This window comes from Ceratocystis lukuohia (assembly GCF_044167205.1).
Source record: "Ceratocystis lukuohia strain C4212 chromosome Unknown Supercontig1_pilon, whole genome shotgun sequence".
Taxonomy (NCBI): domain Eukaryota; kingdom Fungi; phylum Ascomycota; class Sordariomycetes; order Microascales; family Ceratocystidaceae; genus Ceratocystis; species Ceratocystis lukuohia.
This window is the reverse complement of record NW_027263520.1, coordinates 1,808,905-1,836,285: the sequence shown is the minus strand read 5'-3', so window position 1 is coordinate 1,836,285 and position 27,381 is coordinate 1,808,905. Positions and strand designations below refer to the sequence as shown.

The 27,381-nt window shown below is 49.5% G+C and overlaps 7 protein-coding genes across 7 annotated transcripts; 4 read left to right on the top strand and 3 right to left on the bottom strand.

Annotated features, from left to right (window-relative positions):
• HOO65_010469 (Protein kinase rad3) lies at positions 1 to 8,033 on the top strand (the record flags this gene model as incomplete). The annotated part of the gene is made up of 7 exons (XM_071005216.1): positions 1 to 592; positions 841 to 2,158; positions 2,454 to 3,024; positions 3,109 to 4,593; positions 4,659 to 5,139; positions 5,205 to 5,694; positions 5,777 to 8,033. The coding sequence occupies 7 exons, from the start codon at positions 1 to 3 to the stop codon at positions 8,031 to 8,033; spliced, it is 7,194 nt and encodes a 2,397-aa protein (XP_070862291.1).
• A 2,998-nt stretch (positions 8,034 to 11,031) lies between these two features.
• On the top strand, positions 11,032 to 13,168 carry HOO65_010468 (PARP-type zinc finger-containing protein C2A9.07c; the record flags this gene model as incomplete). The annotated part of the gene is made up of 5 exons (XM_071005557.1): positions 11,032 to 11,050; positions 11,294 to 11,429; positions 11,535 to 11,633; positions 11,723 to 11,807; positions 11,897 to 13,168. 5 exons carry the CDS (start codon positions 11,032 to 11,034, stop codon positions 13,166 to 13,168), a joined length of 1,611 nt encoding a protein of 536 aa, XP_070862290.1.
• An 820-nt stretch (positions 13,169 to 13,988) lies between these two features.
• Positions 13,989 to 14,522, bottom strand: HOO65_010467 (uncharacterized protein; the record flags this gene model as incomplete). The annotated part of the gene is made up of 2 exons (XM_071006201.1): positions 13,989 to 14,275; positions 14,348 to 14,522. 2 exons carry the CDS (start codon positions 14,520 to 14,522, stop codon positions 13,989 to 13,991), a joined length of 462 nt encoding a protein of 153 aa, XP_070862289.1.
• A 3,631-nt stretch (positions 14,523 to 18,153) lies between these two features.
• Positions 18,154 to 19,854, bottom strand: HOO65_010466 (uncharacterized protein; the record flags this gene model as incomplete). Its single annotated transcript, XM_071005700.1, has 2 exons — positions 18,154 to 19,130; positions 19,194 to 19,854. The coding sequence occupies 2 exons, from the start codon at positions 19,852 to 19,854 to the stop codon at positions 18,154 to 18,156; spliced, it is 1,638 nt and encodes a 545-aa protein (XP_070862288.1).
• A 1,765-nt stretch (positions 19,855 to 21,619) lies between these two features.
• HOO65_010465 (putative oxidoreductase C26H5.09c) lies at positions 21,620 to 22,832 on the top strand (the record flags this gene model as incomplete). The annotated part of the gene is made up of 2 exons (XM_071005926.1): positions 21,620 to 21,654; positions 21,776 to 22,832. 2 exons carry the CDS (start codon positions 21,620 to 21,622, stop codon positions 22,830 to 22,832), a joined length of 1,092 nt encoding a protein of 363 aa, XP_070862287.1.
• Positions 22,833 to 23,084: 252 nt separating this feature from the next.
• On the bottom strand, positions 23,085 to 24,477 carry HOO65_010464 (putative acyltransferase; the record flags this gene model as incomplete). The annotated part of the gene is made up of 3 exons (XM_071005833.1): positions 23,085 to 23,439; positions 23,518 to 24,210; positions 24,353 to 24,477. 3 exons carry the CDS (start codon positions 24,475 to 24,477, stop codon positions 23,085 to 23,087), a joined length of 1,173 nt encoding a protein of 390 aa, XP_070862286.1.
• A 1,562-nt stretch (positions 24,478 to 26,039) lies between these two features.
• Positions 26,040 to 27,320, top strand: HOO65_010463 (NADH kinase pos5, mitochondrial; the record flags this gene model as incomplete). Its single annotated transcript, XM_070999726.1, has 1 exon — positions 26,040 to 27,320. The coding sequence occupies one exon, from the start codon at positions 26,040 to 26,042 to the stop codon at positions 27,318 to 27,320; it is 1,281 nt and encodes a 426-aa protein (XP_070862285.1).
• Positions 27,321 to 27,381: the final 61 nt, after the last annotated feature.

Below are 27,381 nucleotides of genomic sequence, written 5' to 3'. Positions count from 1 at the left end.
ATGAATGCGGGCGACTGTCATGACCCGCCTTCGACCCTGGCGGCCCAACTAGTCGATGGCATCACGAATCGACCATCACGATCATCATTCCACGTCCACGGTACAGGCAGCGATGAGGATGATGAGTTGAAACGCTTGATTGCGGGTGCAATGAAAATAAAAGAGGACCCAAATGCCATCAAAACGGAAGAGAAACACCTGGAACATAATCACCTACTGCTATATGCGTACGTACGCCTACGGCTCAAGGAGATTTTCGTCGATAGCACCAGTACTACTACATCCTCAACACAAGCACAAATCAAACAGGATCTTAATGACGTCACCAAGTTCATTGAAATTACGCTCAAGGAAACCAAAAGATTGCTCGACCACAAGGACGCATCAGGCGAGTTTTTACTGAGGGGAAATGAGCCGTTCTGGATGTGGCTGATGCCTAAGATCATGTGCTTTTTGGGCCATGAGAAGTGCATGGAAAATACCGATGAATTGGAGGATTCCTTAGCGTGTATGGTCTATACAGCCATGCAAATAAAAGAGACGAACCCAGACGTGTACCGTATATTGGAGTACTTGAAAGACGCGGTCAATGGTGCGTTGAAATTTCTGAATTCTGCATCCTACACTCTACATATTGCATGTTCTATGCTACGTAGCCCCTTTCCGCTGTTCTGCCATCTCGCAAGCATCTATTCTGTTTCTTGCTCTAGAAACTGTACATAGGCTACATGCTAGCAGAATACATGCGCGTATTAGAATGACCGGCTTGGAGGCTGTGGTCGATATACATACACTACAAGAATACTTGATCCTGACGTGGCTAACTCGTTGTGGCAATAGAAATCTCTGCTGTCTTGCTCAATCCCAACACTAAGGCCGACCAGCCCTTCCAGATCGACTTGCCTCCCACGGCGACCCTTGAGCGAATATGTAGTAGTGGTGGTGGTGACGATCAAGCGGATTGGGGACGCTTACAGTACCGGGTCTGTGACCCAGGCCGCTTGATTGGGCAAGCAACAAGCTTCCTTCGCATTCTTACGAACCATGCCTTGCTTGAGGCACAGGAAGATGTTATATTGGAGTATGGATTGTGGATTCTTGACGCTCTGCAATGCCTCGGGACCGCCACTCTCAACTTTCACGCCCACTTCAAATCAGACATCACTCCTATTCTCAAAATTGCTTTGGATATTTTGGACTCTGATAGGTTCAAGACGAATTCTTCGCGTATTATTTTCCAAGAGAAAGCACCAGTTGTCCTAGTTTTGTTATGCTCTGAGATTGCAAGCCTGCCACAGGTTTTGATGGAGGAAAACGACAATGGCCAGGCTTGTCAACACACTTTCGCAAGGGCCTTGATTAAACTCGTTGGGCATTGTATTGTCCGCCCTGAAATTGCCCGTATCGTCACTTCTAATATCTTGCCCAAACTTGACCCTGCTGTGTCAATGTACGCACCAGGGCCAGATTTCCCACGCATATTAACGCTTCTAACAGAAGCGTCTGAGAATGTCTCGCCCGCCTTTAGCTTCGGCTTTTCATCTCGTCCAGAGTTGTTTGTTGACAGCAGTCTTCGCAAATGCGTCGAAAAGCTGCATCTTGATTGGGTGTCTAGTGACGAGACGGGGCAGCCAGATGCTAAAAGACGCAAGACAAAGGAGGAGGAAGATAGCAAGATACCTATCTTGCACGGTATTATATTCAAACGGCTTCACATCGATCTAGATGGGGAATCTATGGTAACTGTAATAGTGAATGCATTTCCTCATATGAGTCTAGGCGACAAATGCCTTATTATTGAGCTTATATCCCATTTCGCATGCGCAGCTGACAAAACACTCGAAATGGACATCGATCATGTCGCCCACACCACTACGATTCATTGTGGATATTGTCAGACCCCTGAGGTCGCGCCAATGAAGGATACGGAGCAGAGTTTGTTGGCCAAGTCTATGTTATTTCAGACGCTCACGCAACTGATTGCCTTACCTGAATTTGAGAGCTCTCGCAAACCGAGGGTTGTTGCCATGCTGGCGCTGCAGAAGCTTGCTCTCCATTTTCATTCCGCGGATTTGTATGATTTAGAGCAGTCAAAGCTTGGGCTTTGGTGTTTAAAGTCGCTACGGAGTTCTATTCGTGAGCTTCGAATTGCAGCGAGGTATGTGTATATCATCAGTGGTATAGTTGGGATGAATGTGACCAGGAATAATGTTAACGTTGCTATAGTCGCACATTTCCGTTGTTTTTGCGGCACACGGCTTTTTCCGGTGTCGATGCTAACGTTATAACGCGCAATCGCATCCATGTTATTGGGTTTTTAAAGCAAATCTCGCACAAAGAGGCTAGCCATCTACATGAGACGTGCATAATGGCATGGGGCCAGCTTGGAAGGCAAGAATCCCTCAACCCACAGAACCCCATTCCCACAGCGAGCGACCGCTAATACTGAACAGAGTCTTGCCAGAGTATGAGCTTAATCCTGTCTTGATTCAGATGGTCGAGATGCTTGGGAGTACAAGCCATGTAGTGTCTACTATTGCTGCGGTTGAAATCCGGGCTTTGGCTAAGAGCAGAAGCCGGACTACGTTGAAAATGTTCGAGCCCTTCTGGAAATATCTGTCGTATGTTGTGGTCAAGAACTTTGCAGGTGAACGTCGGAGATGCACCAAGGTTGCTGAACTTCTGGGGCTTGATCTAATTGACCTGCTGGTGCTGGTCCAACGACATGCTCTTCCTTGGCTGGTCCTTGAGAGTGATATTGAGACGATCAGGGCGATTGCAGCCGCCATGTCCAAAGAAGTGACGCCTCTCCTGATGTCTAAAGGCAATCTGCCACCTATACTTGCATTGCTTATGGTCAATAGCGTCGAAAACACAGAAGCTGCAGCCATGTCACAGCTATGTCGGGTTGGCGACGAGTTTAAAAACTCCGACCTTATGGCATTAATCCGTAGCGAGCTTGTGCCGACAATCCATGAGCTTTTCAAGCATGCCGCTACACGAGATGATGATAAGAGAAGAGCGGTGAGTTTTGATAGGCAGCAAAAGCCATGGGAATAAGTCTGGATCAATGGTCTAACACATTACTTGCTTTCCGGGCTTGTACAGGTCCTTTGTGCGCTCAAATGGTGCTCGGTTAGACTCATGTCTAGCAGAGATCCTAAGCGAAAGTCCCCTGATGTTATCGGGTATGCCCTCGAGCCCCATATGCTGGGCCTGGTCAGCTCACTGACTGAGGTTATCAACATTGCCGTGACTAGTCAGCAGGTGACTGTGGAGCAGACACAGTGCATTGCCGCCATGGAAGAGATGATAAAAATTTGCAAAAGCCATGTAAGAACCGGCAGAGCACAGATATCGGCTTCTCTGCTGTCTGTCATGACTATGGAAGAACTGAGACGCCCGGCACTTTCGGCATGGGCTGCCATGGTCCTTAACCTGGACGAGGCTGATGCGGTCCTGCTCTTGGAACCCACGTATTATGTCGTGATTCAATACTGGATCATGTTTGATGCTGCATCCAAGACAATGGCCGAGAAGCTTATCCTTGACTTGTACGCCAAGTACCCCGAGATGTTTAACGACAATATTTTCAAGATACCTTCGTTACGCCATACTCCGGCCCTGGCTAAACTTGAGGACGAATTGGGTGTGATTAAGAAAGCGGCTTTGGAAGCAACCAGTGTCAAAAAAATGTTCTCGGTCTATGTTGAACGCATCACCCACGAAAACTCTGGTGTCGTTTGGCTTGGCTTGGGTGACTTGATAACCTTTTTGAAGACACACCAGTCTTGGATTCAGGCATCTGCGCTGTCTGAGAGTCCCGACGACGTCGTTTCTATGCTTCTCCGTTCCCTTCTCGATTGTGCGGCGCGTTTCAACGGCTTGGACTATGACATTTGCTGCATGTGTACAGAGTGTCTTGGTTTGATCGGCTGCCTTGACAGCAATCGCGTGGAAGCTAACAAAGAGCAACGGTCTATTGTCGTGTACAATAACTTTACGAAAGAACACGACAAGGCCGAGTTTGGCTTTTTTTTGCTAACCGAAGTGCTACTCAAGAGCTTCTCTTCGACCACAGACACAAGAATGCAGGGGTTTCTAGCATATGCTATGCAGGAGTTATTGGAAAGATGCGATATCAAGGCTTTGGTCACTGGCCCAGGAACACGTGGAGGCAACGACATTGCTAGGGAATGGGCTCTGCTGCCTTCGGGCGACAAGGAGCTGCTTAACACTTTCATGTTTTCTCGCTATGTTTTGAATAGCAATATCCCGCCCACTGCCCAGATGCCTTCTTTCCGGCCTGACGGAGAGTATTCTCAGTGGCTGAAAGAGATGGTCTTTTTCCTGATTCAGAACCCACAGAACCCCAACGCAGCACTAATTTTCGAACCGCTGATGCGATTAGTCCGGGTCAAGGATACTTCAGTGGCCGAGCATCTATTGCCGTATGTGTTCTGCCATGTGGTGATTGGATGCGAGTCCAGCATATACAAGAAGCTCAATGAAGAGCTGCTGGCTATCCTGGAGTTTGACCCTACCAACATCCATAGCCCCGAGGAAAAACGTCACCGCAATAGGTACTACGAGGTGAGTAGAATCGCAATTAACATATGGCCTTTGCTGGCCGGTCATGCTGACGTTAATATTTACAGAGCGTCTTTAGCATTCTCGACTACATGATGCGCTGGGTACACAAAAAGAAGGTTGCCCCTCGCCTGGACAACGCGCAGACCGCCGAACTTGAGAGAGTGCAGAAGTTTCTTGACAACATTCCACCCCAGCTTATTGCACAGCGAGCCATCACGTGCAACCAGTATAATCGGGCTCTCTTTCACTTGGAGCTTCATATACGCGAGACTAGCACTAAGAAAGGTCACATTGACGGTGAGAATAAGGAGGAGCTGATGGCTCAACTACAGGAAGTCTATGCGCAAATTGATGAGCCAGATGGTCTCGAGGGCATTTCAGCGCATTTCCAAGTCCTGGATCTAGAACAACAGGTCCTAAGCAACAAGAAAGCACAGCGGTGGACAGCAGCCCAGACCTGGTGTGAATACCGATTATCTGAAGAGCCCGAGAATACGGATATTCAGATGGAGTTGCTTACGTGCCTCAAGAACTCTGGCCAATATGGTAAGTCGACTAGACTAGGTGGCATGCATGTAGGTGGTTGACTAACTAACACTTTGCACACACAGATGTCCTTCTTAGCTATGCCGAAAGCCTAAGGCAACACCCTGCCCTTGAAAATAAAATCAGCTCCTTCGCAGTGGAAGCTGCCTGGGCGACGGGACGATGGGAAGACCTCAACAAGCTTGTGCGCTCTTACAATGGCAATATCCTTGATGACTTCAATTTATCTATTGGCGAAATCTTCAGGTGTCTCTATAATAAAGAGTACGAGTCGATACCGGATACTATAACTATGATTCGGGAAAAGATTTCTGCTGCTTTGACAACAACAACGACCTCGTCGCTCCAGGCCTGTCGCGATCTGCTTCTCCAGTGCCACGTCCTTTCAGACCTAGAAATGATATTAGCCAACAAGCCCAAGACGCCGCAGGAGACACCGCCTAACAACGATGCTATAATGGCCAGCCTCAGCCGGAGGGTAGGGGTTCTCGGCTCGTTTGCCAGCGATAAGCACTATGTCCTTGGAGTCCAACGAGCCGCTATGAACCTAATGTGGTGAGTCTACCTTGCTGCTTTTCCATGTTGATGATATAGCGCCTTTTTGTCTGACCACTAATAAAATCGTGCATGTTTATAGCGACTCATATACGAACCTCAATATCTCGTCATTGTGGCTAGCCTCTGGCAAAATGTCACGAAAGGCTGGGCTATTACAACAGTCGTTCAACTCGGTTCTTCATGCCTCTCATTTAGGCGATGGCTCTGCGATTATCGAAAATGCTAAACTACTTTATAAGGAAGGCCACGGACGACGGGCCATTCAGATACTAGAATCCGCTATTGCCGGTAACAAGCTCAGCGCACAGTCGCAACAGGCCCAGCCATCGGTTAAGACATCAGGCACCGGCTCAGTCACATCGAGCAAGGGAGCTGATTATGCTCAGAAGCTGCTTATTGCCCGGGCTCAGCTCATGATTGCCAAATGGCTTGATGCCACAGGCCAGACCAATGTTTTGGCTCTGCGAGAGAAGTTCCAAGAGGCAGCTAAGACATGCCAAGCATGGGAGAAGGGCCACTACTGGCTTGGCCGCCACTACAAGAAGCTGCTTGAATACGAGTCGAAGCTGACGCCCGATGAACAAACGGATGCTACCCTTATGGGAACTGTAGCACGGGTGGTTATTGAAAACTACCTGCGATCCCTGAACTTTGGTACAAAGTACCTACACCAGACGCTGCCACGCATCATTACCGTGTGGCTAGAGTTTGCTGCCCTGTTCGATGAGTCGCCAACTGCTCGAGCAGCCATGGCGCATGAGCTAAAGCGGAGGCGATTAGCAGAGCTCAATGCAATCCACGCGTGCATTGAAAAGTTCACGCGCCGTCTTCCCGCCTATGTATTCTATACAGCACTGCCGCAGATGGTAGCGCGTATCACGCACAAGAACGCAGATGCTGTCAAGCTTCTAGTCAACATAATTGCAAAAGTAGTGGCATCGTATCCCCAGCAGGCACTATGGGGTATTTTCCCACTTCTCATGACACCTCGGAATGCTGAGCGCAGTTCTCGTGGCAAGGAGATCTTGTCGGTGATTAGGGCAGCAGACCCCAAGCTGGACGGCAGGCCCGTAGCTGAGATTATTCGCAAGGGCGAAAAGCTTGCTGCCCAGTTGGTTTGGCTGAGCCAGACGGGCGACTTTCAGTCTAACCGGTCAACAATGACGACCCTGAACCAACTCAAATTCAATGCTAATGCCTGTCTTCCCTCTCCACTTGTGGTGCCTGCTGAATCCTGTCTCATGGCGAAGCTGCCAACACTTCCGGAGTCAAGCAAGCGGAAGCACCAGCCATTCTCAGGCGATGTGGTAACCATCCACTCGTTTGAACAGGAAGTCCTAGTTCTGGGGTCAATGGCCCGGCCACGTCGTGTCATTGCCATTGGGTCGAATGGGCAAAAGTACAAGCTATTAATCAAGCCCAAAGATGACCTGCGCGCGGATCAGCGGCTAATTGAGTTCAACAACGTGATCAACAAAGCCTTGAAAAAGGATCCAGAGTCGAGCAAGCGACAGCTTTATGTCCGCTCATATGCTGTAACGCCGTTGGCAGAAGAGGGCGGCATTATCGAGTGGGTAGATGGGCTCAAGACGCTGCGTGACATTCTGCTGATGCTCTACAAGCAACGGGGGCTAAGCGCCATCAACTATCAGCAGTTGGAAAATCTGTGTAAAGCCGCGGCAAATGACGCAACACTCTTTACCCGAGACGTTCTAGGCAAGTTTCCGCCGGTGCTGCACGTATGGTTCATAGACAATTTTCCGGATCCGACATCATGGTTTACAGCACGGCTGCGATACACACGATCGTGCGCCGTGATGTCAATGGTGGGGACAATTCTCGGCCTAGGCGATCGTCATGGAGAGAATATTCTCTTGGAAGAGGGCAACGGCGGTGTGTTCCATGTCGACTTCAACTGCCTGTTTGACAAGGGTCTTACATTCTCCACACCGGAGCGCGTTCCGTTCCGGCTGACACACAACATGGTAGCGGCCATGGGTATTTACGGTTATGAAGGCCCCTTCCGACAATGCTCGGAACTGACACTGGCCACACTGCGCGCGCAGAAGGAAACGCTGCTGACCATTATTGAGGCCTTCATTTACGATCCAACCATCGACTTGTTGAAGGACAAGGGGCGGAGGGCAAGACCCGACGGCCGCGTGCGCATGAACCCGCAGTCGGCTCACGAAGGGGTCAAGCGACGACTGCTAGGATTTCTCCCTAATGAGTTGATTCCACTGGGCGTCGAAGGACAAGTCGATGAGCTGATCAAGCAGGCGGTGAATCCCAAAAATCTAGCAGCTATGTACATTGGATGGTGCTCGTTTTTGTAAGGGGGAAAGGGGTGAAGATACTACTACTATTCAAATCGGGGCTGAGAGATTCGGTGATATACATGATTTAATAAAGACCTAAATAACAGCACGGTGACATGAAAGCATAAAAATATCAAAATATAAAATCTAGCAAAGGGTACATACAAGCAAAACAGCCTTGATGCAGACATGATTCAAATCGTAGGGCTTCTATGCCAGTTTTTTTTTTTTTTTTTTTTTCTCGCAGTCCCTATTCTCCCTATCCTATTCCTCTCCCCTTCGGGTGTCTTTGCTGTGCAACCTCCAAGGATAGGACATTCAACTTGCTTCCGTTTCTTGTTTCTTGTTCAAATCTGAGGCTCTAGGGGCTGATGTGTCGCTTTCAGCCACTTTGGCCGCAACTATGCAGCTGTTGTTGATTCTGAAATCTGCGCCTTGCTTTCAAGCTAGTCTTGTCGGATTTTGCGCTGCTGCGTGAGCAGTCTTTCTCTGGGGGTCTTCTGTGCTAGACTCCAGGTTCAGCCATAAGCGGGCGATGGCGAATGGCAGATTAGTCGACAGTGGCATCCCGACTGCTTTCTCTTTTACCAGCCTCAACGGCCTCCCCTACTCCTACTGTTTACTACTTTACTTGACTTACCAGGCATGCAAAGGCACATGGGATTTCCACAAATTGTGAAACCAAACACAAACCGACGGCTGGGCTAGCTCCCAAACGCTTCGCGTGCGCACTCTACCAATCGCACAGAGGCACCTAGTAGGCTATAGGCTATCCTCGCTTTAGTCCCACCCAAGCTCCCCAATGACGAGAATATGAGACCACCTGTGTCGGCCATTTTAGAAAGCAGAGGCGCAATTGGAGCAAGGAAAATATCAATCTCGCGGCCAACCTCGCTGAGGACCATGTCAATTAACGCAAAGAACTTACCACCAAGTCCATTTAATGTATAGCCGTAAAATTTGATGGGCCGCACGAGAGCCTGGTTTCGGGGTTCAAGGCTTGGTCCGCCACTCCAGTGGCCCCCTACACGCTGGCTGTTTGGCCGCTTGCAAGGTTTAGCCACTGCCTGTTCTCGGAGTACTACTGTCTGAAGGATCCCTCGATATCTCAGAAACTTTCTGGCTTTTCTACGTATAGATGTTAGTTTTGACACTGTAGAAGACAGTGTTGGTTCTTCCGCGGGGCGGGGGCGCAGAAACAGCAGCCCAGGCGCCAGCTTGGCTGTCAGTCGCCTAGCTCTGCAGGAAGGTCTGCTTTGCGGCCAATGCGTGAATGCAAGTTGTCAGCAGCTGGCAAAAAGCGCAGCATGGAAAGAGCCTGGGCGGCGAAGTCTATTCCATGCATACATGCATACGATACGCACATGTGCTAGCATGAAGCTTATCAACAGCTATACCGCAGCGTTTAGACAGCGAATCCAAGTCAATAATTGACCTTGGCAAAATCGATTTCTTCGAGATAGAGTAGTTGGGCGGAATTAGATGCAACGACATAGCTGATCCAGGCTGTGGCTGATGATGGGACTGCCGTCGATTGTATTTGCGCTCTTTCTCGGGAAAGCCGCCACGGCGAGTTGTTTGCAGACCTAGCCTGTCGATGGCAGGGATGCGGGGAAGGGCCAGAACACAGCAGATCAGAGCACTAAGAAAAAAGCGAAGATGCGATGGGGGCGTCTAGAGACAGGAGACGAGCAGCCAACGCTTGAGGCCCTATATAGGCATGAGAGAGCCCGAGCGCAAGCAAGCCGATGCGCGGAGCGTGTCGCATCGAGTTGGAACTGCTGGATATTGTCTGTCAGCCCGGTTGGCTAGGAAAGGCGACGACGGTCTTTTGCCTGGTTGCACTGTTGTTTATCTGTTCGGTTGCACGAAATAAGTCGGAGCCTAGATTGAAAGCACTAGCTAGTTAGTGACTAGGGTCATTATTTATATTGTGTGTTGTGGCCTGCCCCACTTATTAAAGCCAGAATCAAGTGATGCTCATCAAGCAGTGCAGGCGGCCGCTTCCCAGCTAGTCCAAAAGCTTGATCGTGTGCATGCTGTTTCCTGCGACTTGACCGCACCGCACTATCCTGCGCTCGTTCACAGTCTGCCGCCGCACATGTATCCTATAGCGGGCGGATGAGCCGCTTCTGATGCGTAGTGATGTAATGGGTGTGGACAGGCAGCCCCTGCCAAGGGTTTGGTAGGGTTTGGTCTTGCTAGCGCTGAGCTGTGGTTGTGCGTAGAGTTGGTTGACTGACGGAATCTGGGGAAAGAAGAGGCCCTGGAATAGAAGCGCTATAGATGAGATGGCTGTCAAGTTTGGGAGGAATTTCTCGAGTAGCTTGTGTTTGGGTTTTGCCTTGGCGATGGTGCTCTTTGGTCTGACTTTACCTGGCTGCGCTGCGATTCCTCTTGCGCTGCACGATTTATCTCGTCCCTCTCGGCAGTTGGCGGGAGGATAAACCGAGTAGCAGAATAAGAGCGAATCGCAAATTGCAAATTATAAGTTGAAGCGGAAAAACAAACAGGAAGCCCTATGAGTAGAGATGAGTTTGCCAATGGTGTCTGTCGTTTTAATCGACAAGGGGAAAACGCGTCAAAAATAATGGGAAAAATCCTTTTGTTTAATTTTCATTTTCCTCTTTTTTTATTCCATCTTTTTTTTTTCTTTTTTTTTCTTTTTTTTTTCCATCTTTTTTTCCATCTTTTTTTCTTTTCCTCATTTTTCTTTTCTTTTTTCTTTTGTTCCCTTTTCCTCATTTTCTTTATTCCTTTTTTCCTTTTCCTCCCCTCTTCTTTTTCTTTTTCTACTCTTCTCTCTCTTCATTCATCTGCCTTTCATTCTTTTTCTCTTCATTAATCTTTCATTTTGCTGCTCTTTTTTTTTTCTCCCCCTAATTATTTATTTTTTTATTTTCGCGAAAAAAAAAATTTAAAAATAAACTAGGCTATCACCATCAAATTCTCATTACCATTTTTTCTAACCTAGTCTCGGCTTCTCTTCTCAAGCAGCCTCGCTCTTCTGGCCGCTATGCCTCAATATCGTGTCGGTAAGCTCTTCTATTTTTCTTTCGCTTCTTTCTCTTTCTTTCCTTCGTTTTCTCTTCTCACATGTCCTTTTTCTTAATTTCTTGATTTTGTCTTCATTTTTGCTCATTTTTCACCATCATTTCTTGTCCTCTTGCCTCCTCTCGTTCATACTTCAAATATCTGTCCATCCCTCTCACTCTCACCCTCCCAGCTTCACTTCACCTCCCGTGTGTGTCTTGCTACTAACTTTGTCCCCCTTCCAGAAATTTCCCCCAACAATCGCGCCGGCTGTACTGATACCGTGTGCAAAAAATCAGCCTCCAAGCTAACCAAGGGTGAGCTTCGCTTTGGCACTTGGGTTGAAATCGAGGGCCGTGGCTCGTGGAAATGGAAGCACTGGTAAGAGACGAGACGCTCGTTCGCCTCCGATGTCAAGACCCTACCGGCGTCTTGTTTCTCCTCTATTGTCCTAGCGTCCCCTGCTAACTCTAAATGGCACTACAGGGGCTGTGTTTCCGGCCAGCAGATGCAGCATGTCCAGGAGGCTTGCATGGAAGATGACACCCTGAACCTCGATGCTCTGGATGGCTATGATGAGCTCACGTAAGTCAAGTGTGGTTGATGATTTGTTCTTCCATCTTTCTCCTTGTGTGTTGTATGGTTTTAATATTCATTCGCATTTTACTAACAAGTCTCGTCAACAGCGACGACCATGTAAAGACCAAGGTTGGACGTTGCGTCAAGCAAGGCCACATCGATGCTGAAGATTTCAAAGGCGTGAGTTACTCTCCTTTTCTTCCCGTCTGCTTTTTATTCTTCTTGTTGTGTTGTAATACCTTGATCAGGCCATTAACTATCCCCCCTAGGACCCCGAGTTCAACAAGCCTGGAATGAAGGGTATCCGTGGTCGTGCTACGAAAAAGAAGCTTGCCGTGGAAAAAGACGGAGAGAAAGTGCAGGGGGATGGGGGAGACCAAGCCTCGGCCCAAAAGAAGGTCCAGGAGGAAGAAACGCCAATGCCAGAGCAACCTGCCACCAAGAAGCGTGGACGCCCTCCCAAAGCTAAGCCTGCTGCTGAGAATGGTGACTTGGATGGGCAAAAGCCGTCTCCCGCCAAGCGAGGCCGTCCTCGCAAGTCCGTCGAGTCTGCACCAGCCGTTGTTGAGGCACATGATCCTGGTGCTGGCTCCAGGGCCGCCGATACCCAAGAGATGGCCCCCAAGAAACGCGGACGCCCCGCTAAAAGACCTATCGAAGAGCTTGCTGATGCCGAAGAACAAGAAAAGACTGCGCCTGCTCCAAAGAAACGTGGCCGGCCGAAGAAGGTCATTGATGAAGACGTTAATGCTGAAGATGCGAAGCCCACTCCCAAGAGAGGTCGTCCAGCCAAAAAGGCGGCCCACGACGAAAGTAGTGTTGACGAAGAGGAAAAGCCTCTACCTAAGAAACGTGGTCGTCCTTCCAAAAAGGCTGTAGAGCAGCCGCAGCAGTCCCAGCAGCCCCAGAAGCAGCAGGAAAACACAGACGAAGAAGAAAAGCCCACTCCCAAGAAGCGTGGCCGGCCTTCGAAGAAGCCTGTCGACGAGGAGAATCTCGGGGAAGAGAAGCCGACACCCAAGAAGCGTGGCCGTCCTGCAAAAAAGGCGGCTGAAGAGGACTCGGGTGCCGCCGAGAAGGATAAGATGCAGATGTCTGCCACCAAGACCCCATCGCGGCCCTCTATTAAAAAGAACGCCGAGCCTAAGCCTGCAGAGAATTCTACAGCCTCGACACCAATCTCCACAACCACACCTACCACCCTTGCCCGACGAGGCCGGCCCAGAAAGTCTGTCGAGATGGCCCATGATCAGCGACCCGAAGCCAAGGGGCAGCCACAGGAAGAAGTCAAGTCTACGCCAGCCAAGCGTGGCCGGCCCCGAAAGTCGGCAGGCTCTAATGATGTCTCTACCCCTCTGCCTGCCTCTGCTTCTGCTCCTGCTTCTGCCCCTACCCCTGCCTCTGCCCCTGCCTCTGCTCCTGCAAAGGAGAGCAGTACACCCAACAAGACCGCTGTAGGACGGGGCAAGAGGAAGCCCGTGGAGGAAGATTCCGCCAAGGTGTCGGAACCCCAAAAGCGCGTGCGTCGGTCGATTAAGTAGATTTTCAATGATTCTTCTTCGTTATGGCCGTTACGATGGATATAGGTACGACCTTGGGAATTCGAGTATGATTTGACGTTGGCTTGATTTGAGAGACGATTTAAGGTGGCTTAGCTTTCGAGGGCGCACACGGCTCCTTCCGGGGCCTACTGCCGGGGCTATTTTAGCCTAACTAACAACGACTTACACAATGGGTCCTTTTGCACTCACTAAGAAGACTATGCTCAAACAACTGCACCAAGTACATGGATAAAATCAATAGTAATGCTGCAACGAAGGGAGGATATGATGCTGTATATATTCTGGCATTAATGATTACTTGCTAGCGAAATTTTAAGGAAAGTGAAAAAAAAAAGTCAAGAAAAGAAAAGAAATACCGCCCAGAAGGCACGAGTTCTGCCTCCCTATCAAGCACAGAATCAACACACAAGGCGGACGTGCCCCGAGCAGCTCAGAAGCTGTACGACTCGAGAAACCACCGAAGACCCCGTGTTGTCACGGCGTATATAAAGATATATACACCTGTGGATGCTATAGGGGGAAGAGGCAGGCATCGATAAATCATATAGACAGGCGTAATCGTATCATGCGGGCTGGGAAGAAAGGAACGTATATGTGCAAAGGGCAAAGGGCAAAGGAAAGGATTGCTTTGTCTTCTAGGTGAGACGTGATATGGCCAAGCAAGGAAAGTAGGGGACGGAAAAGAAGGTACACGAAGCTATATACAATGGTGCGCAGACGTATGAGGGTCCTAGAAGTGGGCGGGGAGATAGATGCGCAAAGATGTCATGTGGCACCACTCGTTTTGCAGAAAAGCCACTTAGTAGCTCACAGACACCTGGAAGGGGCGGCACTTGTTGGCAGCGCAGTAGCCACTGCAGCAAGCGCCCTGAGGAACACCATTAATGAAGCAGTCGCCGTAGATGGGGACACAAGAACCCCAGCACTTGACAGCAATAATAGGCTGGGGTGGGCCAACAGCAACCTGGGGGTTGCCACTAGTGTCCAAGGTGGGAGCTAGGGCCATGGCGCCGTTGGTCTTGAACTCGCACTGTGACATGGCATTGATGCCGGGGGTGTCAATGAGGTTGACGTTGAGCTCAGTGTCTACGGAAAGGTACGTTGTTAGTCATCTCTAGTATGGGAGGGGAATTAGAAGCCTGAGCCTGAAACACTTACTTCCAGTCTCGTGGAACTGCCCATCAGCGGGGAAAGACAGATCGTACTGAGCAGCAGCAGCATGGAAGCGGAAGGTCAGCTCAGCAGGGGTAGAGCGATCGTCGAGCTGCTTGGAGGGAGCAGCAGAGACGGCAGCAACGGCAGCGAGGAGGGTGGAGGCCAGAGAGAACTTCATTATGAATAGTGTTGAAGAAGTAGTGGGTTATAAAGATGATAGTAGAATATTAAAGAAGATATTAAGAATAGTGGTAAATAGATAGTCAAAGAAGAAGGTTGAGGACGATGATGGTGGTGAGTGTTCTCTATCCTCCTCGAATCTCGAGACGGGGACGCCCTTCTTATAGCTTTTTGGGACTCGACGGAATCTAGCTAGCGACGGAGCGATATGTAATGATGCCTACACCTATGCCTTTGAGTTTGCCTTGTTCTTGTGGTGGATAGCCTGTCCTGTTTCTCTTACATGATACTATCCACCCCTCTACCGGGGCACTAATGGAGACAGCCAATGTCTCTTTTTTTATTATTTTATTTTATTATTTCTCTCCCTTTTTTTTTCTTTATCTATTTTTTCCATTGCCCTTGCCCCCATTGGAAAAAGCACAGCCCACAAGCTTACTTCCGTAGTCTTAGCTGAAGTGCCGTTAATCCTCCCCCGGCTTGCCTCTGCTAGCGAGCGGGAAGGGAAGGGAGCAAAGTAGTATCCTTTCTTGTTTGATATGGCTTAAGCATCTACACTAGCTCCGGGTTAAATTAACCCCGCTACACCATGCTAAGGCTCAGAAAGCCAGCTACAGGATGCTGCATGGCGTATTTGTCGTTGTATTCATCGTCTATAAACAGGGCTTAAGCCAATACGGAACCAGAATCTTGCTATAGCGAATTGCCCAACTATCTTAGTGAGCTCTGCTAATGCTTGCTCCCAAGCTTTCGTCTAGGCTAGGCCCCGGCAGGTATCGACTGAATCAAGGCTACTACTGCTTAAGGGAGAGAGCAGAAAAAGTCTCATTTGCGTTGTCTTAAGGTTTTAGACCCAAAGATCACTTTAGTCCTAGTTGTGATGTTGTTGCATGCTGAGCCACGAGCCCCGTGATTCTTATAGTAACGATTCAAGTCAAGTCTTGCTTGCTAGAACCTTTCGGAGACATTTAGCTACGTTGCTCCAATATTTTCTTGGAGGGAGGAGGGGAGGGGAGGGGAGGGGTGTATCTCCAGATTTTCCGAGGAAGAGCGGGATGAACAAGGAAGCAAAACGAAGCAAAATCCCACTAAGCAAATCATCCGACTTATAGCACAAGAAGAAGCCAAAAGGGCAGCTCTAAAAATGGAACATGTACTACTTCAGCTCACCTACTTATACGAGATTCCATCCCATGGACGATCGTTAGGCTACGTTAGGATGAAGAAGTAGCCCATGCTGCTTACATGTGCGTTGTGGTTTTATAGAGCCTAAGCCAGACTTGGCACGCAGCTAAATAATGGACTATAGAGAGGCATATTTCTATAGCAATTTGCAATGTTCGCCGCTCCGACAATACCGACGTTTGCCCGCTTGTCCGCCTGCCCTCCTGTCTAGTCCTGCTGCCTGCTTCTTGTGCTTGTGGTTATTTGCTTACTTGTACCAGTGACTCGAGTCTGACTCTGGCAATTTTGTGTGTAGAACACCCGCCTATCCACAACATATCATGTAGTAAACATTACAGACACATACACATATATGTGTATGTACATATGTACGTGCACATGCACATGCACATGCACTTGTAGCCTAGTTTTGGTCTGTTGGTCCAACGAAAATACGAGATCACCCCCCCCCATTATTAACATTGGCTTTTTTTCATCTACTTGGGGAAAAGTCAGCTCGCCAAGGATCTGACGTAAAACACGTAGAACAAACATACCTTCAAGGTCCAAGGCTGGCGAAGAAAAAGTAAGACATCCAAGGTCTTCAGGAAGCCGTCTTGGAGTATATCACGAGATTTCGCTCATGTCTCATCTCCTCTCCATGGCCATCTCCCAGAAGAACAGAATGACAGCAAAAAGGGTGCAGGTGCTGGCCCATGCTCTCATGCTGTTGTCAATGCAAAGTTATGCTTGTTTTCCGTATCTTCTGATGGTGGGTCATTGGGTGGGATTTGCTTCCCCCAGGGAATCAAAATTTGCCATCCTTATTAAATGCATGCTCTAGGTAGAAAAACTATACAAAGAACGCTGCAAAAAGAAAAGACTCAATGGTGGAGCGACACGAGACAAAGACCCCTCTCCAAAGGGGGGGTTGAAGCCGGGCCATATCCCTCCCTCTCCCTATGACGTCATTCACATCACTAACAAGCAAGGAAGGAAAGAGCAAAACCGAAGAAAGCAAGAGCCAAGGCGCCAGGAAAGACAATAGCCCGTCAGGGTCAAGCGGGCCCCTTCCTTGGCGCTAAGCGATCCCGGACCCTAAATGGTTGCGCTAAACCCTAGTGGTCTTATTTCAGCCCGGCAAAGGTTTGTCTTCCTCCTCACATCGTCATGCCACACGTTAGTTTTACATAATTTTACGCATAAGTGACTTTGGCATTTGGCTAGTGGACCGTTTGCAGAATTCGGAGACTCGCTCGCTGGGTCACGATGACAAAAGAACTTGCTTGACCCTGGTCTCTTAGCTCCTTGGTTATAGGTAGGTAGTCTTGCCTCGCCTTACCTACCTAAAAAGGCCTTCTCTTGCTCCTACTCCTAGGCTTCATTCACTATGCTTCGTCTTGTGGCCCTAACTCTTCTTTTGTGCCTTGCCCTTTTTGCCGCTCAACAGCTGTGTCCTAAAAATAAACAAGACGTATTCGTGCCAGCTTTGGCTCGCGTATATCCACCTTCGCTTACAGCATTCAAAGGCGGTTTTCTAGCTAGCCTGGCTAGCCTGTCTTGAGCCATGTGACAATGGAAGGCAATGAATGGTTTAGGGTAGCTCAAGACTCGATACTGATGCCGAGGCAACCGTGGCATTGCTTGGAGTAACAATGAGACCACAGAACCAGACATGCATGGCATTGATATACATACGGCCCTCAAAAAGTAACGTTATACTTGGCCTTCTCCACGATGGGCTCTTTGAGATGATGGATATCGAAAACGAGACACATGGACTTTTACCACCGTAACTGGGCGGGCGTTCATTATTGGCCGAAATGCGTGAGACAGATGTGGACACGAAAAGGGTCTGGCCAGGCCTCATCAGCTGCATATGGCCTGCGTCTCGCCCCCTACGGCGGCTTTAGAGAACATGGCGACTGAAGTTTGCAATGCATAGCCATAGCCATAGCCATAGCCATGCATAGCATTATTGTACGCACTATTTACACCGTGTACAAGCTCATTTTTCGTCCTGGGCCGGAACTCAGAAGCAACTCAACCCCTAGCCCCAAGGCTATACTTACTAATCCGGATGGTCTTTGGCCAGCTTACTTTTGAGACCCCGGAAGACAGTGTGTCTCACGCTTTCCGCATGTCTGGCTTGTCACATGGAAGGGGGAAAAAGCATGGGCGGGCCTTTTGCAATAGGGTCCGTCTAAATTACGAGATGAGACAAGCATAAGCTAGAGAAAAAGAAAAAGGAGTACGGCATCATTTTGGCTTCTTCAACAGACGTAGGATTATAATAAGCTGACTTGGCTAAAGACAGAAAGACAGCTAAAAAATATGGGTGAGAGCTACAGACTGTCATGTAATACGGTATCGACGGGAGCACAAGAATGCTCTCCTCAGACAGTCATCAGGCTGTAGTCTACATCCCCCCTCGTCCATTCCCTCTCGAAGTGCGCACGACTTGGCTATCTGTACCGCAACACTCCCTGTCCGCCATCATATCTAATGCCTTTTTTAGCAAAATGATCCTGCCGATGGCGACCTTTCCCTTCTCGCAGCTTTCGTATGCGGCGCTTCTCACGGCGTATCTGCTTGGTTAGTGCGATGAGCTCCGCCACCTCATTCGGTCCTAGATAAGCCTTGACGTAGAAGAAGGCCTCGGTTTCTTCAAAGTCATACTCGTGGGCCCGGAGCGCCGCCCGATTAACAATCTTCTTGGGGATTTCGATCCACGACTCTTCGCGTTGTCGGCGAGATGGCTTGATTGAAGTGGTGGTAATATCCGGCCTTCGTCCCCTCTCACGTCCTCTCTCCCGGCCCTGCTCTCCTCTTTTATTGCCATCTCGTTCTCCAGATCGAGCCCGTGATCCTGGCCGAGACCGGCGAAGCACCTCTTCCTCAGCCTCCTGCTCTGGATCATGAATGAACCGTGCCCGGCGAAGGCCTTTATACCCGTGCCACGTGACTTCGGCTGCCGATCCGCCAGCCCCATCCATGCGTATGCGCTTTGTGCCGGGAGGCACATCGATAGTGGTCCAGCCCTGCGTGATCCCATTGCTAGCTTCGCCTATCTGCCCATTCTCATTGATGCGTGTGGTGATTTGAGTTGCCTCAGTAGGCACGCCCGGTCTTCTTATGGTAAGAGAAAGGCTGTGTTCTTCCTCATGGCGCTGCTGTAGCCGGAGATCATCATGGGGGGAGAGCAGAGGAGCTGCCGATAATGCTCGCCGGTGACCTTGCGGCCGCGGGACTGTTAAGGCCATTGTATTCTCGGTGGCTCGACTACGGCTTTGATTACGGATAGGGCGGCGGTGGACGATTTGTTCAATATTGACCTGGGCCGAATCGCGATGGCGCGAATGCGGCCGAGATTGCGAGACCGGCTGAAGGGGCGGCGGTGAATGGATCCGTATTTGAGTCTTGGGACGGGCGTCGATGATGCCTAAAGATACGTGAGCCAGTGTTCTAGGAGCGGAGACATCCCCCTGATGTAACCGGCACTTACCATGATCGATGCGGGTAAAATGTGTTATCACTTCTCTCTCAATCGTCGGTACCTTGATGCTTGGCTGCTGTTCCGGCTCTGAGGCTGGCCTAGACATGGATCTACGACGGTTGGCTTCATCTCTAGCCGATCTAGAAAGAGAACGTGGGCGAGGGGCAAACTCCGAAACAGGTCTTGATGAAGATCTCTGGGTATGAGAAACGTCGATTTCACTCCCCACCTCGCCTTGATCAGTGAAGTTGTCCGAGTCGCTGAGCGTGTAGTCGGACCCTTCTTCGCTGAAGCGGCGTGCTAGGTGAAACTCCCCTAGGTCTGTATAAGGCTGGCGTGGTGCTGTGTGTGACACAGACCGGCGCGGATACTCATAATTACGGACTGGGACACGGCCATGCTGTAGGCCGTGCGCTCTCTCCTGCTCCTCGTCGTAGTAGATATTGGGCTGCGTGGAAATGCAGCTGACATGCGGCCGCCGTGAGTAGACGTCTTTGCCTTCTTGGGGATAGACGACTATTTGTTGGTGGTCGGCCCGGCGGCCGGCCTGATGCAGCCAGAATGGAGATAGCTGGGGAGAGGGCAGGAAACCATCATCAAAAGCTGTACGTCGGCGATAGGGCTCATCATCAGAGAGGTAAATGTCTTCAGGAAAGCGAGCGGTAGACATGATGGCAGTGAGGAAAGCAGCTTAGTAGGAAAATAGTAAGTGCAAGTTGGAAGATGAGATCTGTAATATAACGAGTATGTATACAAGAAGAAGGCTGTAGAAGAAGAAACCTAAGTTGGTCGACCAGAAAACACTGTTATCCTGGCGGGACACCACACATATTTAAGCTAGAAAGGAGAGCTAAGGCAGAGTAGAACCCATTTTGCCCAGCTGGTGCCTGATAGATAGATACCCCTCAAATCGATGAACAGAGAATGAGCCGCCAGGCAGCCTTTGCCCTACATGCATTGGCCCTGTATGTGTCTTGCCTCATCTTCTAGGACTACCCTGACCAAGTATGGCGGCATTGCAAAAAAAAAAATCTAGTTAACGATGTTGTACATTGGGCAGTTATCTGTGTGCTGTGTAGCATGATCAGGCGGCACGGCCTAGAGGCCTGGATGCTTTGCTTGGGTCAATCATATGCCACGATGACCAAAGGCGTCTATTTTGTTTTTATTTTTATTTTTTATGTTTTTTTTTTTTCTAATTTTTTCCTTCTTTCGTTTCAAGACGTGAGCCGCCCGCTCCAGAGGGATTATCTATAATAGGAATGGGGGTTTGACAGCCAACAAGAACGCAGCTTGTCGAGCAAGCGCTGATGCCTCTGCAGATAGCTTTGCGCAGTCTAACGCCCGCGCTATTCTGAGACGAGTTGATTTCTTGATTGCCGCTTGATCTCGATGTGATCTCCCTCATCTTCAGGGCTGACTCATGGCATGGCACTGCCCCCGTCAAAGATAGAGCTCAGGGAGAGGGAAAAAAAAATAGACAGGAGGTTATCGTTCCTTCGGATATGCATTCATAAGCGCCAGCATACAAAATAACCAAGAATAGGAGAGACATAGGAACAACGCGAGATTGTATGATCTCATCAGGAAGTGGCCGGCCACCTTCATCGAGCCTCACTCTCTTCCCTGGTCAAAATTTGTTGCCAGCAAGCAGCAGGGCGAAACAAAAGCAAGAAATCTGCCACGTTCTGGCTCCCCAGCTAGAACATGAACGCCAGGCTGCCATAGCCCATCTTTGACCAAGGGCAATGCCCCCACCTTGCATTATTTTTTAATCATTCCGCGTAGGATCTAAGCTCTAGGAAGCTCTGGTCCTGTTCATGAGAAGCTTTGTGAAGCCTTTGGGGCTTGCTCCACAGCCCCTCAGTTTGTGACAACGACACAGTGAGACAAGGGTGTTGTCTCCCAAAGTATGGACTGGACTCCCTAACTGCTTCCTTTCTTGGCCTATCCTTTCCTTGTTTAAAGGCCCGGATTCTTGGTTGGCTCGCTTTTTGTGTATGTGTACATTTGGTCCAATATGATCTTGTATCTGGGTTAGCTTGCGTGTCTTGACTGACTTATATACATCGGGTCCCTTTTTTTTTAACCACTGTATTATCACCGTGTCAATACGAGGTAATTGCCCAAATCAAGGATTGCCGAGTCTGTCGAGTCCATAGGCACTATCTAAGTTTGGCAGTTTCCGGTCGGTATTAATTCCGAATAGGTAATTCCGATTAGTCAATTGCGGGTGGAGCTCCTTCCCGCCGACATAAGCCCGGCGATTGATTATTAAGTCATGGTTGCAGCCCTTTTTGCTGTTTTTCTGCGATACATAACTGCAAGAACACCTCGCCGTGGTTTGCCCGTGTTCCAAGACACTTCAACAACTGCATTTCTTGGACTAGGACTTTACCTGGCATTTCTGCATTTCTCGCTCATACCTTACAACAATGGCTCCGCTCAACGTAGGCATTATCGGCTATGGGTAAGCTCGAACTTCCCCTCTTTTTCTACGTCAAAACCACCCACCATTGCTTGCGTTAATGCAATGCACGCATAGGTCGATCATTTGTGACTGACACATGACATCATCTGTCGCCAAACAGCCTCTCTGCCAAGGTCTTTCATATTCCTTTTGTCAAGCTGGTCAACGACCTAAGCCTCTATGCCATTGTCCAACGCACGCCATCCGCCGCCAGCTCTGCCCCTGCTGACCACCCCTCGGTCAAGCACTACACCTCGACTGATGCCCTATTTGCCGACTCTGCCATTGATATCGTCATCATCACAACCCCTCCAAATTCGCACTTTGCCCTTACTAAGGCCGCCATTGAGGCTGGCAAGCATGTTCTGTGCGAGAAACCCTTTGTCCCTACTAGCGCCGAGGCTACTACCCTAGTTGATCTAGCCAAGCAAAAGGGCGTTTTGTTGTGTGTGTACCAAAACCGCCGGTGGGATGCTGATTTCCAGACCCTCAAGCAGCTGATTGATGCTGGCACTCTGGGCCGTGTGTTCGAGTTCCAGACCCATTTCGACCGCTACCGCCCAAACAAGTCGGAAAGCTGGAAAACATCCATGACGCTTGCCGACGGCAACGGCCCTGTTTTTGATCTGGGATCGCACCTCATCGACCAAATCTATTTCCTATACGGTATGCCAGACCGCGTTTATGGCAACCATGTTTCTCAACGTGATGGTGTATTCTCTGTTGACCAGGCCGACTCATTGAATGCCCAGCTCAGCTACGACAAACTAGGCTTGAGTGTTTTTGTGCGCATCAGCGTCATGTCGGCCGAACTTCATCAGCCGCGTTTTTGGGTCCGTGGAACAAAGGGCAGTTTCTACAAGACGGGACTAGACCCCCAGGAAACGCAGCTCAAGGGCGGCATGGCATTTGATGACCCAAATCTAGGTGTTGAGGACGCTGAATGGTATGGCCAGCTAACCAGGGCGCAAAATGACACAACCTTTGTTAAGGAGACCGTGCCTACTATCAAACCACCAACATACAGGCCGCTCTTTGAGAAGTTGGCCAGTGCTGTGGCTTCAGGCAAGTGGGAGGATCTTCCAGTCCCGGCTGACCAGGCCCGCGATGTTCTCAAAATCATCGAAGCTGTGATCAAGAGTTCGCGGGAAGGCATTCAGGTCTCACTGCAGGAGTAGGGACATACAATGGTTTCTCTTGGATAAGGCACACATGTAACTATAAGTTCATAGCATAATATCTCAAATTGATTCTCGCAAGGGTATACTTTCACTCTCGACACACCAGTAAACAAACATCCGCAAAACATGTCAAACTATGACGACCAAAGATACAAGTAAAGCACCATAGAGTAACAGCCAACCAATAGTAGGCCGGTTAGCACAGCCTCTCCACCACACCACCCTCCATCTTACCATTCATAGCTCGTACTAGCGCAAAAGAGCCCGCACCATTCGTCGGGCAAAATGTGTCACGCCCAAGATCCCACCCAACACATTGTACACCTCAATGAACTCAAACGGGTACTTTGTGCGCACTGCCGTCTCGATGTAGTCCTTTTTAGCAAGGTCGCTAGTCGGAAAGCGACCAGTGGCCAAGTACGTTTCCATCAAGGCATCTTTTTCGTACCAGCGCTCCCGCAGCCAACGATCAAATTCCTCGCAGGTGTCCAGCGGGATGTCAGCAATGCGGAATCGGCGCCAGTGGAAGTTGACTGATTTGGGAGGTCGCCCCTGGAAGTACGTGCTCTGGAGAGTAAAGTAGTCTTCGCCATAGCCACCACGACTACATTGCCCAGGCCATCCATACGGTTAGCAGTGCTTTAAAAGAAAATCGCGGATAGAGCCGGGAAGCAAGACTTACGGAATGCCCTCATACGCAACAGTGCAGTCGTACAGATACTCAACAGAGTGGTCTAGCTGTTTTAGGCAGAAATAGGTGCCCGTGCTGCGAGGAAGCAACACATGCTCTGGGTTTTTGATGCCCATTTTATCAGCCCATTTCTGGGATCGTGGCCGGCTGTTGGGCGAGATGTTGGTGCCCTCTGGAAACAGTAGCAACCACATGGGGTTCATGTACTCAGTACCGTTTGGTGCCACGTGCCTCTCCTTTAGCTTGTCTAAACGGTAGGCCAAACGTGGCTGGTCGATGGACATTTTGCGCGACATGAAGATAAAGCGGTACAATTGCATTCCTTGGCCCAGGATGGGGACCATCTTCAGAGATTCCTTGAGGATGATGTAGATGTGCCCATGCATCTGCAGTTTGTTGGCGTAGCCCACCCACCACAGATACAGCCAGTCGGTGTAGATTTGATGGTTTGCAATAAGAACCAGGCGCTCGGGGAAGTCAAACTCTACGCGGCCATCCTGAGTGCGGCGCATTTGGTTTGCAACCGAGTCATCGCCGCTGATGCGGATGGTAGTCGGGCCCCACCATTGAGTTACGGTAATAGCCAGCAACGCAAAGGACTGCTTTGTCAGGGCGATGTACGAGTAATAGAGCGGCCGGTTGATCCAGTACAAGGGGGAACCTAGGACCTGGGTGGCCAGAATACTGCGTGAGGAGATGTTTCTTTGTTAGTACTGCAGCCACCAAAAGTCAGACAGGAAGACCAGACCAGGAACAAGGAGAGGGAAAAGAGAAAATAAAACAAAAAATCAGCTTCTTTCACCGCATCAAAGAAAACAAGACGTACGCTAGACAGCCCACGAGGAAATAGAGAGCCAGAACAACCCCGCGCGCAACTTGCATCAGTGGCCCATGTTTGACTTTGCCGCCCGGATGCACATCCATTGCTGCACCTTTGAGCAACGCATTCATGGCTGCGGAAAGTCCACAGAGAAGACGGAGAGAAAGAGGAGGAATATAGGATAATGAGACAAAGAACCAAAGGCAGCAGCGTTATAGTTATAGTGTAGGGAGAAAGGCCAAAGAAAATAGTGAGAAAAAAAATATTAAATAAAAATAATAGACGTCGTACCAAGAAGTCAAAAAAGGAAGGCACACACGCTTGGGGGTAGGTACGGTACGGTCGGCGGTGACGTGATGTATTTTCTGGAAAGATCTCGAGTCGTGCTTTCCAAGGAGAAAAAGGATAAGGAAAGGGCGATGAGAAGGGAAAGAAGGAAATGGCGGGTTTTTTTTTAGAAAAATCAGGCTGCAGTTGCTATTCGCAGAAGGGCAATGTTTCTTTCTTTCGAGACAAGTTATGGCCAAAACTCTCCACAAGGCGAAGAGCTCCTAGCTTCTAGCTAGTACCGGAGGGTTTATGTTGGGAAGCTGTGACTGGAGCTGGAGAAATTTCCTAGCTTTTTAAATGACGTCGGATCGTGCGGGGCGGACTGAGAGAGGGAGAGAGAGAGAGAGCCTGGCTATTGGGCTGACTTCTTTCTGCCTGGAACCCGAAGTGGACTGATTTACTTTATATATGTATATATATATAATTTAGCAGTATGCTTTGTACTTTTAATCCTTGTTAATGGAGAGACAAACTGAGTTTCGGGCATTGAATTGGAGAGTAGAGTGGGAGAGCAAGAAGGAGAAAATAAAAGATAGTCGGCGCCTTCCAACATCCCCCCCTCCCCTAGCTAGCTAGCCAGCTTGCTGCTTATCATATCAACTGCCGGATGGGGCGGAGAAAACACAAGCCCAAACTAAATCCAGCCGACATATAAATAATAGCTTGTGACCTTTCCGTGGTAGTACTTCTTTGGAATGAAGTGCGAAATAAGTAGTCAAGCTTCTCTCAAAGTATGCACTTATTGTCCAACATTACACTTACTCAAAACAGGAATAGCTTGATATTCTATTTCATTATGGCCGAGATAGTTTCGTCGGTCAATCATCACCCTCCCTCCAGGTACTTCAAGGTAAGCGCAAGCACACACCCACCTTTTGGCGAGACAGAGTAAGCTTCTGATATAACCCTTGATGACATTAGGGTTTCGAACAACATTTGAATTCTTATCCTTATCGATAGTACACAGAATAGAACCCTTGTCTTCTTTCGAATCTTCCTCATCGTCTCATCGTGTCATACGTTCACTAAGCTTGGAAGGTTTGGCAGAGCACCAAGCACCGCTGAAACAACACATTCTGCTTTGGGCTTGCATTTCCTTAGCCTCCCTTTGCACGCGGTATTTACAGCGCTAAATGGGCTCTACCACCTAGATTGACTCCGCCAACAGCTACACTTACACTTAGCTCACAATACAATGAGGCAGTCTTTAATAGAAGCTTCCATCGTCAACAGACGTTTTATTAGCTCAAGGAACCGAGCCTGCTGGCGTAAATACACAATAAATGCCTATAAGCCACAATACTGCCAATCTGGCCAATCGCGGTGCTTCTCTGCTACTAGTGCCCGCCAGGACCTGTGTGACATGGAGAATCTTCCCGGCCGCATCATCCCTCGCTATCCACGCAATACGTATGGCACAGAAGATAGTGAGTCGTTTATGACGCTAAGTTGGCCTAAGCCTCCGCGAAATGTGCTTCTAGTGCCCAAACTACTGACTCCCCATGTTATGGACGACATGTGCGAGTTCATCAAGTACATCTGGACCAACTATCCTGGTCTCAATATTCTGCTAGAGCCCCCAGTGGCTCAAGTGATGCACGAAAGACTGCCGTGTCCTGTATTTACCGGGCCCACCAGTCGGCTTCCTGCGAAAGTAGACATAGTCGCGACCCTCGGCGGTGATGGCACAATATTGCGAGCAGCCCGCCTGTTTGGCATGCATAGCCAAGTGCCGCCCATGCTCTCCTTCAGCATGGGAACACTCGGATTCCTTGGTGAGTGGAAGTTTGACGACTACAAACGCGCGTGGCGAGAGGTGTACATGAGTGGTAGCGGCGTGCCAGCCGAGGACCTGCAAGGGCCACACACGCAGGCTGCTAGCATCAACCGCAAAGCGTTTCCCCTTTACCAGGAGTTCAAGAACATTGCGTGGCCGGGAATCCGGGGCAAAAGCATGGGCTCACATCGCGGTTCCCGCATGCTGCTGCGCCACCGGATCAAAGTTGAAGTGTATAATGAACAAGGCAAGAGTATCAACACAGATCTTATGCTCGAAGAGGACCTTGAAACCCTCAGGGTTGCACACAGTAGCACCGAGCCTTTTGCATTCCATGCTATGAACGAGCTTCTCATACACCGCGGCGAGCACCCGCACCTCGCCATCATGGACATATACATCAACGACCAGTTCCTCACAGAAGTAGTGGCTGATGGGATGCTGCTAAGTACACCCACTGGATCCACAGCATACAGTCTCAGTGCTGGCGGCGCTATTGTCCACCCATGGGTAAAGTGCCTTCTTATGACCCCAATCTGCCCGCGGAGTCTCTCATTTCGTCCTCTGGTTCTGCCCCTCAACGCCAAGGTCACGCTCAAGCTTAGTAAAAAGAACCGCGGTCGAAACCTAGAAGTCAGCATCGATGGCAAGCGACTCACAGGAATTTCCAGCGGTATGGAGATTCATGTGGCTGGCGAAAGGCTCAGGTTCTCCGAGGAGACGGGCTCCTGGTCCGGCGGAGTGCCTTGTGTTCTTCGGGGATCCTTTGCCGGCAGATCAGACAGAGGTGCCGCAGAAGATGACGACGGCTGGGTTGGTGGACTCAACGGCCTCCTCAAGTTCAACTATCCGTTTGGCGAGCACTAAGCTGTCAAGAAGGAGGGGGTGGGGAGTTGACATGATCAATCACAACTATGCTTGGTTGAAA